The sequence below is a fragment of the Hyla sarda genome, chromosome 7, assembly GCF_029499605.1.
Source record: "Hyla sarda isolate aHylSar1 chromosome 7, aHylSar1.hap1, whole genome shotgun sequence".
NCBI lineage: Eukaryota > Metazoa > Chordata > Amphibia > Anura > Hylidae > Hyla > Hyla sarda.
Genome location: NC_079195.1, coordinates 178,840,395 through 178,853,885, shown reverse-complemented (window position 1 = coordinate 178,853,885; position 13,491 = coordinate 178,840,395). Strand labels below are relative to the sequence as shown.

The following is a 13,491-nucleotide window of genomic DNA, read 5'->3' as shown; positions in this document are numbered from 1 at the left end:
ACTTTTTCCTATTTTTGGGTGACATTTTGGTGGCTTCACAACCAATTACCAGATTTCCATAGAGTTATGGTCTCAACATACAATGGTTTCAACATACAATGGTCGTCCTGGAACCGATTAATATTGTAACTTGAGGGACCACTGTACTCTGCGAAAATCCGCCCGTGAGAACGTACCCTTAGGCTAGGTTCACATTACGGAATCTCCGGGCAGAACATTTCCGCCTGGAGATTCCGAGTGCGGCCAGCGCCGGCTGAATCAGTCGGCGCTAGGACCGCGCAGTCTTCAATAGACTGCAATCTATTATAGACTCCAATAGACTGCAATGTGTACCATTCTTCAGGCGGAAATTTTCAAGCGGATTTTCCGTTCATAAATTAAGCTTCACAAATTCCGAAGTGTGAACTTGTGAACGGAAACCCATTCAGTATACTATACATTTTAGTAAGCGGAATCTCTGCCTGCAATTTCAAAGCGGAATTGCAAGCGGAAATTCTGTAGTGTGAACCTAGCCTTATAGGCTAGCTCTGTTTCCCAAAAAGGGTGCCTCCAGCTGTTGCAAAACTACAACTCCCAGCATGCTGGGAGTTGTAGGTTTGCAACAGCTGGAGGCACCCTGGTTGGGAAACACCAGCACCAGCTATTTGCCTTTGAAAGAATCACGCTAAGGGCCTTTATATACAGGCCAATCTCGTTCATCGGAGCGACTTCTTAAAAAAAAAAAAAAAAAAAAAAAGTATACTTTTTTTTTAAGCTTTAGGGTACGTTCACACATACAGAATCTGCTGCATATTTTCTGCAGATGATTATGCTACCTATTGAAGTAGCAGCAGATCCTGTATGTGTGATCTTTTTCAATTGCAAGGGTATAATCACAGGTACAGGATATGCTGCATATTTTCTGCAGCTGATTTTGCTATCCATTGAAGCAATCCTGTACGTGTAAACTTACCCTAAAAACTATTTCCCAGAGCGACCTATAGGTGGCGTTACCGACACACACACATGATCTGCATCAGTGGTCTTCAAACTGTGGCCCTCCAGATGTTACAAAACTACAATTCCCAGCATGCCCGGACAGCCGTTGGCTGTCCGGGCATGCTGGGAGTTGTAGTTTTGCAACATCTGGAGGGCCACAGTTTGAAGACCGCTGATCTACATAAATCCATAAAACAAAAATACACCATGAGGTTTCCATCGTAAAATACATTAGTGGGTAAAGCCAGTAAAAACGCTAAGGAGGCTGGGAGAGGGCTTGGGTTACTCAAACTAATCGCGTTATAATGATATGTACAGTAGGTACACGAACGACCACAACCAGCCCACTGCGCATGCCCAACTAGTAACGCTGAGTAACCACGTGATGTTAAAAATAACAATCTTCTCTGCGCACGCAGCGCTTCACTGCGAAGGAGCATAAGTCACATGATCACGCCGCGTTCACTGACACCGTCCCTGCTGGAGTGACTACGCAGTGGGCCACGCCCACAGATCACATGACCCTGACGTTATCGCAGGTCCTTAAATCAATAGAACCGGTAGTGTCTGGCAGGTATAGGTAAGTTAGCATTTGGGAATGTATACTGTGTATTCACTGTTATCACGTCATATGATGCCTGTGTGTATTGATACGTGTGTGTATAAATATGTGTGTGTGTGTGTGTGTGTATATATATATATATATATATATATATATATATATATATTTATATTTATTTAACTGATATGTATGGAAACATTATATAGTATATAAATATATTATGGCTGTTTTATGTAACTGATAATGTGTATGGAATATATATATATATATATATATATATAATATATAATATATATATATATTTTTTTTTTTATATGGGAAGATTTATCAAAACCTGGTCAGAGGAAAAGTTCCTGAGTTGCCCATAGCAACCAATCAGATCACTGCTTTCATTTTTGAAAAGGCCTCTGAGAATGAAAGAAGCAATCTGATTGGTTGCTATGGGCAACTCAGCAACTTTCCTCTGGACAGGTTTTGATAAATCTCCCCCATAGTGTGTGTGTGTGTGTGTGTGTGAAGTCTTCCAATATGTTTTCAATATATAGGTCATTAACCCCTTAAAATGGGAACTCCACTAAGTAAAACTTACCCTGTCCTTTGGATAATGTATATTAATGTCTGTTCGGGGGTGTCCAAATGCTAGGACCCCTACGATCTCCTGCACGGCACCCCGTCTCTCATTCCTGCGCTTGCTTTATAGACTGTTACATATAGACCGTTACTGTATACACTCCAGGGTGTACATGACAGGAATGTTTAAGGTGACCATGTATATAAAAGCAAAGCTGACCAAAGTTGAGTCTCATGTATCTGGTGGTGTTCCTTTTGCCCCGACAGATGATATTGACAGAAAGAAGACTTGGGCAGTTGGATTTCGGATCTCTTTGTTCTCAAGGTATATAAGCCTTAAATAAGCCAGGATGAATAAAAATGAGCAGCGCAGTTCACATATTAACTACAACAGACAGTCAGAAGAGCTGACAAAATGCTTTTTACTGATCTCTTAAAGGAGATATCCAGTACTGTAAAACTTATCCCCTATCCTAAGGATAGGGGATAAGTTTCAGATCGCGGGGGGGGGGGGGGGGGAGGGGTCCGACCGCTGGGGCCCTCCGCTATGTCCTGTATGGGGCCCTGGCTCTCCGGCCAAAGAGTGCGTGTCGACCACCACACAAAGCGGCGGCTGACACCCCCTCAATACATCGCTATGGCTGAGCCGGAGATTGCCGAAAGGCAGCACTGGGGCTCTCCCATAGTGTTGTATTGAGGGGGCGTGTCGGCCACTGCTTTGTGCGGTGGTTGACATGCGCTCTCTAGCCAGAGTGCCGGGGCCCCATACAGGAGATCGTGGGGGGCCCCAGCGGTCGGACCCCCTGCGATCTGAAACTTATCCCTTATACTTAGGATAGGGGATACGTTTTACAGTACTGGATATCTCCTTTAAAGTGATATGAGATAAATGTCATGAATGTATTCTCCTTCTTCTGACAGGTAAAGCATGCCAGCGTGCTTTGTCCATGGATGTTGGTATCACTGGAAGAAAGATGATGATGTTGTCCTCCATTCTTTTCCTCATGAATCCGAGCTGGTAAAGAATTGGCTTCTCCACCTGAACCAGGAGCTTGGTGACATAGATCAGCTCGCCGAGAAAATATCAAATTCCAAAAAAGGATCTTACAGAATTTGCTCTAAACACTTTACACCAGAAGATTATGAAGTAAGAGGAAGTTCAAGACTTCTTAAAAAATCATCCTTTCCCTCCATTTTTCCAAAGGTGTTGCCTTCTTCACATATACGGAGAAGGAAAAAAAAGAAAAATCCTTTTGCCCACATAAGTTCAGATGTCTTTAATGAAGAGGACTTGGCATTTGCCCAAAGGCTAATGTTAATGCCTGAAAGCGCAGTTTTCTCCACAGGCGTGAACAACTTTTTATCCGAACATTCTTACTCCTCTGTCTCTCAAGAAGAAACGTCTCCTTCCACTCAGACTGTTGGAACTAACACTGAGTATTACCCAGGACAAAGACATAAAAATATACAAACATATCATCTTGTCCGCAAAAGCAGCAAAAGAATACAAGTGAACAGACGTTTGTCACAGCACAGCTTTGGAATCCAGTGTAATATAGTGCCACTACCTCCTTTACTATGTTTTACAAGTTCTGGAAGTGATACCAGAAAATGGCCAAGTCCATCTGCTGTTCCTGTCTATACTCCTGTGGAAGAGGAGGAGGATGATGTGGAGGAGGATGTTATGGAAGAAGATGACAATGATGTGGAGGAGGATGTTATGGAAGAAGATGACAATGATGTGGTGGAGGATGATGTAGAGGAAGTGGAAGATGGTAGTGAAATGATGTTAAACCTAGATATTAGTCTTGACCCAACAGACTTAAACAGTTCCTGTCTTTATGGAACCATTACAGGGGGAAAGAGCAGTCCTGTAGGCGATCCCAAAGAGTATCAAAGAGGGTCCACACTGCCATTTGATTTATTAAACAGCTATCATGATTCTTCTCCTCTGTGGCTCAGTCAGTCCATGGTTACAAATATAGCAGTGGAGAACCACCTGCACTTCCTAACCCAACAGCAGAAAAATGGGATATGCCCATCAATATCAAGTAGCTGGGTTTCTAGGTAGGAACACTGTAGTAATGAACATAATGTGTCAGTGGCTGTAAATCTGGGTATAAATGACTATGAAATAGATTAAAGGAGTACTCTAGTGCAGAGTATTCCTGTCCAGGCTGCAAAATAAATGAAAATGAACCATCACTCACCTCCCTGGGTTCCCGCAGAGCGTCACTACAGCTGATCGGTCCTCCAGTGCATCTCCTTCATACTTCCGGGTGTAACGAAGCGTCACATGGCGCTCAGCCTATTGCCGGCCGCCGCGATGTTCTGCCTCGGCCGGCGATATGCTGAGCGCCATGTGACGCTTCGTTACACCCGGAAGTATGAAGGAGATGGACCGGAGGACCGATCAGCTATAGTGGCGCTCCGCAGGAACCCAGGAAGGTGAGAGATGGTTTATTTTCATTTATTTTGCAGCCCGGGCAGGACGGAGCAGGAAAACTCTGCACTAGAGTACTCCTTTAATCGAAAATAATTCCTTTTAACATCCTTCTTCCTGTAGTACAGGATCTTCCCATATGAATCCTCCAGATAGACTACTTCACAATGCAGATTCCTTAAGTGATCCACTGATGATGCAAACAAGGAACAAGATGACCGAGAAGATATTAAACCTTACTTTGGAGGTCATCTTCTTGCTTAGTGGGAAGGTAAGACATTCTGGGAGTTATGTCATATGACTCAGTTAACTGTGTATAGAGCTAAAAACTATATTGTGATGTTTAGAGTTTTTTTTTTTTTTTTCATAAATAGGATTATACAATTGTGAAAAAGTCATCTGGTGAGTATTGGACACCCAGAAGTCCTCCTTGTCTGTCAGGGGGATATATCAATGTCCTCAGCCCCATCACAGAGCCTCCACTTCACTCAAATATAATTGAGAAAAATAATAAGCAGAAGATCCTATACCTCACCAACAAGATCATTGAGTTGCTGACTGGAGAGGTGAGAACTGCTGGGAATTCTGGGACATTTATACAGTAATACCAAAGATATAATGTCTTGCCTGTATCATTCTATGTATCAGGTTCCTATAAGGTGTCAGGATGTCACAGTGTGCCTCTCCATGGAGGAGTGGGAGTATTTGGTAAGACACAAGGATCTGTACAAGGAAATCATGAGGGGAACTCATCAGCCTCTTCCATCATTGAGTAAGATACGACGTTGATGATCAATAAAGCCTGACCACACCATGCAATGTATTAAGTCCCTGTGTGTTTCCTACAGATGGATCAAGAAAAAGAAATACAACAGAAATATTTTCTCAGGATTGTTCCAAGGAAAATCAAAATACCCCAAAGGATCATCAAGTAGGTTTAGCTGTCACCAAATATCAACTAGGGCTATATGACATGTATACTATATGATCTTGCGAGGTGTTGGTTCATTATTGTTTATCTATGTGAATCAGGGTGAAGAATTAATTGTGGTTAAAATTGAAGACATGGATGAAGAAACTACATATATGTTGGGAGAACAGAAGTTTAAGGAAGAGGAAATTCCTGCTGCTATCTACTTAGGTGAGTAGATATCAACATATACAAAAGAATCCCAAATTGCCCTGGTCAGTTACCAAACAGACTTATTTAGTAGCCTTACCTTTTGCTTCTGACATTATATCATTCTGTGCTACCAGAAAAATCCATATTGTGTTACCTAAAAATCCATATTATGGCTTATTTTTGCGCCAATTCTACTTTGCAGTGACATTTGTCATTTTACCCAAAAATCCATGGCGAAACAGAAAAAGGAATCATTGTGCAACAAAATTGAAGAAAAAATTCAATTTTGTAAATGTTGGTGTCATTTGTAATATGTAGTTAATTTGTTATATGTAGGTCCATATGATTAAAATGATGCCCTACTTATATAGGTTTGATTTTGTCGTACTTCTGAAAACAATCATAACTACATGCAGGAAAATGTATACGTTTAACCCCTTAAGGACTCAGACTAGTATGAGGGCTTGTTTTTTGCGCGACCAGTTGTCCTTTGTAATGACATCACTCATTATATCATAAAATGTATGGCGCAACCAAAAAACACTATTTTTGTGGGGAAATTAAAACGAAAAACGCAATTTTGCTAATTTTGGAAGGTTTTGTTTTCACGCCGTACAATTTATGGTAAAAATGACGTGTTCTTTATTCTGAGGGTCAATACGATTAAAATGATACCCATTATTATATACTTTTATATTATTGTTGCGCTTAAAAAAAATCACAAACTTTTTAACCAAATTAGTACGTTTATAATCCCTTTATTTTGATGACCTCTAACTTTTTTATTTTTCCATATAAGTGGCGGTATGGGGGCTCATTTTTTGCGCCATGATCTGTACTTTTTTTTGATACCACATTTGCATATAAAAAACTTTTAATACATTTTTTATAATTTTTTTTAAATAAAATGTATTAAAAAAGTAGAAATTTTGGACTTTTTTTTTTTTTTTTCGTTCACGCCGTTCACCGTACGGGATCATTAACATTTTATTTTAATAGTTCGGACATTTACGCACGCGGCGATACCAAATATGTCTATAAAAAATGTTTTTTACGCTTTTTGGGGGTAAAATAGGAAAAAACGGACGTTTTACTTTTTTTATTGGGGGAGGGGATTTTTCACTTTTTTTTTTTACTTTTACATTTTTTTACATTTTTTTTTACACTTGAATAGTCCCCATAGGGGACTATTCATAGCAATACCATGATTGCTAATACTGATCTGTTCTATGTATAGGACATAGAACAGATCAGTATTATCGGTCATCTTCTGCTCTGGTCTGCTCGATCACAGACCAGAGCAGGAGACGCCGGGAGCCGGACGGAGGAAGGAGAGGGGACCTCCGTCCGGCGTTCTGAATGATCGGATCCCCGCAGCAGCGCTGCGGGCGATCCGATCGTTCATTTAAATCGCGAACTGCCGCAGATGACGGGATCTGTATTGATCCCGGCACCTGAGGGGTTAATGGCGGACGCCCGCGAGATCGCGGGCGTCGGCCATTGCCGGCGGGTCCCTGGCTGCGATCAGCAGCTGGGATCAGCCGCGCATGACACGGGCATCGCTCCGATGCCCGCGGTTATGCACAGGATGTAAATGTACGTCCTGGTGCGTTAAGTACCACCGCACCAGGACGTACATTTACGTCCTGCGTCCTTAAGGGGTTAAAAATGTCATCTTCTGACCCCTATAACTTAATTTTTCAGCATATAGGGATGTATTAGGGCTAATTTTTTGTGCCATGATCTGAAGTTTTTATCGGTACCATTTTTGTTTTGATCGCATTTTATTAATTTTTTTATGGTATAAAAAGTGACCAAAAATACGCTATTTTGGACTTTTGAATTTTTTTTTACTGTGCGGTTTAATTAACAATATATTTTTATAGTTCGGACATTTATGCACACGGTGACACCAAATATGTTTATATTTATTTTTATTTACATAGTTTTTTTTAAATGGGAAAAGGGGGTTATTTGCACTTTTTTTTTTTTTTGCAGTGTTATAGCTCCCACATTGCACACACACTGATTTCCTACATTGATCACTGCCATGCATTAACATTGCATTGATCAGTGTTATTGCACCTCGACCGCTCCTGCCTGGTTCTCAGACCTGCAAGCTGTCCTCGTGACCTGCAAGCTGTTCGGGATGCAGCGATTTCACCATGGCGGTCCCGAACAGCCGACTGGGCTGCCGGGATGGTTTCGGTTGCACTTCAGACACAGCGGTGATTGCGCATCTGAAGGGTTACTCTGGGCATCAACGCAATCTGTGATATCTGGCCAATATTAGCCGCGGTTCTGGGCCGTTGATGGCCACCGGGACCGAACCGATATGATGCAAGGTCACTGCGTGACCCCCGTTATATCGCGGGACCCGACGTAGGACGTAAATATACGTCCTGCACCGTTAAGGGGTTAAGTGATATTCTGAATAGAGTGTTTTTGCCACTTATATGGTTGTGCAGAGTGTTGCTTGGAGGGTTGCTCTATCCATTTATTGTCATAAAATTTCCCCCTCCATATTGAGGAATTTGTTATAAGACATCTTAGTGTACAACACCTTTTAACAATGAATTCCTAGGAAAGATAATTTTTAAATGCTGGATATATATTGAAGCTTAAATGGGTATTCAGGGTTCATACATCTTATCCCCTATCCAAAGAATAGGGGATAAGATGTATGATGGCAGGGGTCCCACCGCTGGGGACCCCTGCAATCTCCATGCAGCCCCCGGCATTCTGTGCTGGGTGCTGCCTCCGAGACGGGGATGTGATGTTGCGGCTACGCCCCCTGCCGTCATGCCCCCTCCCATAGACATGAATGGAGGGGGCATGACGTGACCTCATTGGGGACATGATCATGACGTCACGCACTGTCTCGAAGGCAGGGCCCGGCATAGAATGCCGGGGGCTGCATGCAGATCGCGGGGGTCCCCAGCGGCGGGACCTCTGCGATCATACATCTCATCTCCTATCCTTTGGATAGGGGATAAGATGTATAAACCCAGAATACCCCTTTAAGCTTTTTGATCCTCTGCTGTGTGAGGAGAACCCCCCCCCCCCTTCTGAGACAAAATGTCACTTTCTGCATCAGTGGATGTATGCCACCTCCTCTCTGGGTCACATCAATACAATAATGCAAAAGTGAAGACAACCCCCTAATCTTATATTGAGTGTGATGTAGGGTGTTAGAGTACCCCTAAAGGTGGTGCTGATCCCAATACTTGAGCATCAGGAGAAGAGGGCAGCACAAATGATCACTGAATCATTTATTTGGCCTTCTGCAGAATTCAGCCGCAGGCCACACATTCCCTATTTCCTGGGCAGATGTGCGGCCCATGATTTTTAAGCAGGACAAAACAATCCGGTGAGCTAATAAACAAGCGTTTGCTTATTCATCAGCTGATCTGTGGCCCTATTACCCAGTGATGTGGGCAGAATGAGATGTAGTCTCACACAAGAGTTTAAGTTGCACGTATAAAGCGAAGCAACTCAGCAACTTTTCCTCTGGACAGGTTTTGATAAATCTCCTATATTTTTAACCATTCAGGTTCCAGTTCATCTTCTTCTCATATAAAAACTCTGCATAAATTAATCCAAAAGTCTGACCCAGCAGGGACCAACAGCAATAAGATGACAAAGAGAATACTGAATCTCACCATGAAGATTATCCATCTGCTGACAGGAGAGGTGAGAGAGTTAGAATGATGTCATGATATGACTAAATACTTTTCTAGGTGTATAGAGTGATATTTATCCTGGTCTCTTAATACACAGGATTTTGCAGTAGAGAAGAAGGCATCTGGTGAGTGTCAGACCCCTAGCAGCCATTCCAGTATGTCAGAAGGATGGAGCAGGAGCCAGAGCCCCATTACGATGCCTCCACCTCACTCACTGGTAAATGAGAGAGACAAGCAGAAGGTTCTCAGACTTGCCAACAACATTGTACATCTCCTAACTGGAGAGGTGAGGGGTGGTACAGTGATGCACAGTAACAACAAGGGAGATTCATGAACTATAACTGTAGCATTGTGTGTATCAGGTTCCTGTAAGGTGTAAGGATGTCACTGTCTACTTCTCCATGGAGGAGTGGGAGTATATAGAAGAACGCATGGATCTTTACAAGGAGGTCATGACTGAGACTCATCAACCCCTTACTTTAATGGGTATGCGGGAGTTTCTTTGATTTAATTCTTAATTGCATGACCCACCACATGTACACAAAATGTTTAGTTACCATGTGTCCCTCCTACAGATGATTCTAAAGAGAGAAATACACTAGAGAGATGTCCTGGTCTTACTTATTCCCAAGACTGTCTAGAAGATTGTGACGTCCCATTGGATCACCAGGTAGATGAAGCCAAGCTCTTGCTCAATACCTTGCCTGCATCTCCTCCAAGTATTTTTACATTTTAGAGGACCTATGTATCGTTGTGAAATGATTAAATTGTATAATTTTAACTAAACAATTTTGCATACTGAACATTTTATAATTTTTTAGGAGGGGCGTGACTTTTTTGTTGTTAAAGTTGAAGATCTAGAAGAAAAAAGAATCCAGGTTGTGGGCGATCACCAGTATAAGGAGGAAGGAATTTCTATAGATACTGGCCCAGGTAAGAAAAGTGGGAATGTCAAAACCATAGGTCTTTATTAGGTGTCATATCAATGAAGTGATCAACATTAAAAATCCTGGTCAAGTTGTAGTCATCTGCTTGTAGCCCTGCAGGGGGCCATGTTGATCACCATGGTAACACTTTAATAAGCTCTTAAATGTAATGGGGAGGTTTTCAGTAATCACTATGGAGGTTGAGTACTTAAAGGAGTACTGCAGCTATAGACACTTACCGCATTTTGGTGCCCAACACTTCACACTGTGCTAAGCTTATCGCCAGCTGCAGCGATGTCCCGCCTTGGCTAGTAATGGCCTAAGCAGCAGTGTCATGTAATGGGACCAGAATTCTTTCATGTTCCCTGGCCCTTTACATCACACTGCCGCTCAACGTATCATCGGCCGAGACGAGACATTGCTGTGGCCGGTGATAAGCTCAGTGCAGTGTGACGTGTCCTGCCCCAGAATGCGGAAGAAGACCGGGGCTGAGGGCACGAGAAATGATTCCAGCGACACCATGGGAGTGACAGGAGGTAAGTTAACGTTTGTTATTTTTCTTCTGGCAGCCTGGGTAGAATAAAAAAAAATGTTGGATAAGCCCTTTAAGTGTCCATACAACTCAGACATTGGATAAATCCATAATAGGATTGTGTGCATGAGGCCTTAGTTTAAGGCAGTTTCAGCCTCTCTCACACACAGTTTATGCTGTTTCTTGATTGTTGAATACAATTCTTTTCTTTTCTCCCTTTTAGAACATGAAATGAAATATTCATGTGCTGATTGCGGCAAGTTGTTTACGGATACATTGCATCTTGTTGAACATCAAAAAAATCACTTGGAGGAGAAGCCGTATATATGTTCAGAATGTGGGAATTGTTTTATACTTAGACAAGAGCTTGAGATTCATCAGAGCACTCATAGAGAGGAGATGCCTTTTCCATGTCTGGATTGTGGCCAATGCTTTTATCAGAACTCAGATCTTGTTGAACATCAAAGAATTCACATAGCAGGGAGGCCTTTTTTATGCTCAGAATGTGGAATATCTTTTACGAATGAATCGTATCTTGTTAAACATAAAAAAACTCATACAGAGGTGAAGCCCTTTTCATGTTTGGATTGTGGGAAATCATTTACACTTAAACTTTTTCTTGAAAATCATCAAAAAACTCATACTATGGAGAAGTCGTGTTTATGTACAGAATGTGGTAAATGTTTTATTAAGAAATCAGACCTTGTTGTACATAAGAGATTTCATACAGGGGAAAATCCTTTTTCGTGTCCAGAATGTGGAAAATGTTTTTCACAGAAATCGGTTCTAGCAAATCATCAGAGATTTCACACAGGCGAAAAGCCATTTTTATGCTTATATTGTAGGAAACCTTTTTTCCAGAAATCAGACCTTGTTAGACATTATAGAACTCACACAGGAGAGAGACCGTTTTCATGTACAGAATGTGGGAAAAGCTTTACCCAGAAATCAGTTCTTGTTCAGCATCAGCGAATTCACACAGGAGAAAAGCCATTTTCATGTACAAAATGTGGAAAATGTTTTACACACCGGTCAAATTATATGAAACATCTGGTTCTTCACACACGTTAAAGTGTCTCTGAACCTATAACTCTTCTTAAGTTATTTATCTTTGATCATGTTCAATGAAATCTAATAAAGGAAAAGGACTGTTGTGGAGAGATTTTACCTATTAACACATCTGGGACTCAAAAAAAAATAAAATTTTTTTTTTTTTTACATCTATTTACATGTGAAGGCAATTATCATATTTCTATTCTGTCCTCAGAATAGTTTTTTTTAAAACAAAATATATTACAACATCTTCATAGAGGTTCTCTTTTTTTTTTTTTTTCCCCATTTATTACATTATACATAAATACATCACTCTTGTTACATTTCATACATAAATATACAAAAAGTTGCATTCATATATAAGACATATACAACACATATGCAAAAGTATAAAACACATACGCCTAAGAAACATTAATTAATATGTTCCTTTTTTTTTATTCCTTTATTCCTTTTATTTTGAGGCTTCTATTCCTTGTAAATTACCCAAAATGACAAATTTAATTAACTTCCAAGTTTACATTTATACGATCTCTAATTTTTTCATCAATTGCATCCCAAAGGGCCTTTGCTTGAGGGTATTTCCATAAAAGATGTTCAAATCCTGCATCACTCATTCCACACCGAGGACATTCAGCGGAGGCTCTCACACCACATTTAACCCCTTAACGACGCAGGACGTAAATGTACATCCTGGTGCGCTGGTACTTAATGCACCAAGACATACATTTACGGAGCTGATAGCAGCCAGGGACCTGCCCGTAATGGCGGACATCCGCAATCGCACGGATGTCCGCCATTAACCCTTCAGATGCCGTAATCAATACAGATGACGGCATCTGCAGCATCGCGGTACTTTGAATGGATGATCGGATCGCCCGCAGCGCTGCCGCAGCACTCCGATCATCCAGCATGGCGGCCGGAGGTCTCCTCAGCTTGCTCCGGCCCTCTCCCAGGATCTTCTGCTCTGGTCTGCGATCGAGCAGACCAGAGCAGAAGATGACCGATAATGCTGATCAGTGCTATGTCCTATACATAGCACTGAACAGTATTAGCAATCGAATGATTGCTATAAATAGTCCCCTATGGGGACTATTAAAGTGTAAAAAATAAAAGTAAAAAAAGGTAAAGGGGTATTCCAGGCAAAAACTTTTTTTTATATATCAACTGGCTCCGGAAAGTTAAACAGATTTGTAAATTACTTCTATTAAAAAATCTTAATCCTTCCAATAGTTATTAGCTTCTGAAGTTGAGTTGCTGTTTTCTGTCTAACTGCTTTCTGATGACTCACGTCCCGGGAGCTGTCCAGCTCCTATGGGGATATTCTCCTATCATGCAAGGGATATTCTCCCATCATGCACAGCTCCCGGGACGTGACATCATCATTGAGCAGTTAGACAGAAAACTTCAGAAGCTAATAACTATTGGAAGGATTAAGATTTTTTAATAGAAGTAATTTACAAATCTGCTTAACTTTCCGGAGCCAGTTGATATATAAAAAAAAGGTTTTTGCCTGGAATACCCCTTTAAAAATAAAAGTAAAAAAAAATGTGAAAAACCCGCTCCCCCAATAAAAACTTAAACTGTCCGATTTTCCCTATTTCACCCCCAAAAAGTGTAA

At 41.3% G+C, this 13,491-nt stretch overlaps 1 protein-coding gene across 4 annotated transcripts; it reads left to right on the top strand.

Moving 5' to 3' along the window:
* The first annotated feature begins 1,192 nt into the window (after positions 1-1,192).
* LOC130282779 (zinc finger protein 567-like) lies at positions 1,193-12,142 on the top strand. 4 transcript variants are annotated; one of them, XM_056531487.1, is made up of 14 exons: positions 1,193-1,558; positions 2,378-2,435; positions 3,032-4,177; positions 4,677-4,824; positions 4,928-5,119; positions 5,202-5,325; positions 5,402-5,484; positions 5,586-5,694; positions 9,296-9,369; positions 9,457-9,645; positions 9,722-9,845; positions 9,935-10,029; positions 10,181-10,292; positions 11,041-12,142. In XM_056531487.1, the coding sequence occupies exons 3-14, from the start codon at positions 3,039-3,041 to the stop codon at positions 11,886-11,888; spliced, it is 3,237 nt and encodes a 1,078-aa protein (XP_056387462.1). In that variant the 5' UTR covers positions 1,193-1,558; positions 2,378-2,435; positions 3,032-3,038; the 3' UTR covers positions 11,889-12,142. The 4 variants fall into 4 exon arrangements, with proteins under 4 accessions (XP_056387462.1, XP_056387461.1, XP_056387459.1 ...); XM_056531484.1 differs by having other exon boundaries at positions 1,203-1,558; positions 9,230-9,369; positions 11,041-12,135; XM_056531485.1 differs by lacking the exon at positions 1,193-1,558 and adding an exon at positions 1,992-2,011 and having other exon boundaries at positions 9,230-9,369; positions 11,041-12,136.
* Positions 12,143-13,491: the final 1,349 nt, after the last annotated feature.

Coding starts and splice junctions, on each gene's coding strand:
- LOC130282779 (XM_056531486.1), top strand. CDS start 3,039: ATGCCAGCGTGCTTTGTCCATGGATGTTGGTATCACTGGAAGAAAGAT. Junction 5,120..5,201: donor TTGAGTTGCTGACTGGAGAG/GTGAGAACTGCT, acceptor TCTATGTATCAG/GTTCCTATAAGGTGTCAGGA. Junction 5,695..9,229: donor TCCTGCTGCTATCTACTTAG/GTGAGTAGATAT, acceptor TTAACCATTCAG/GTTCCAGTTCATCTTCTTCT.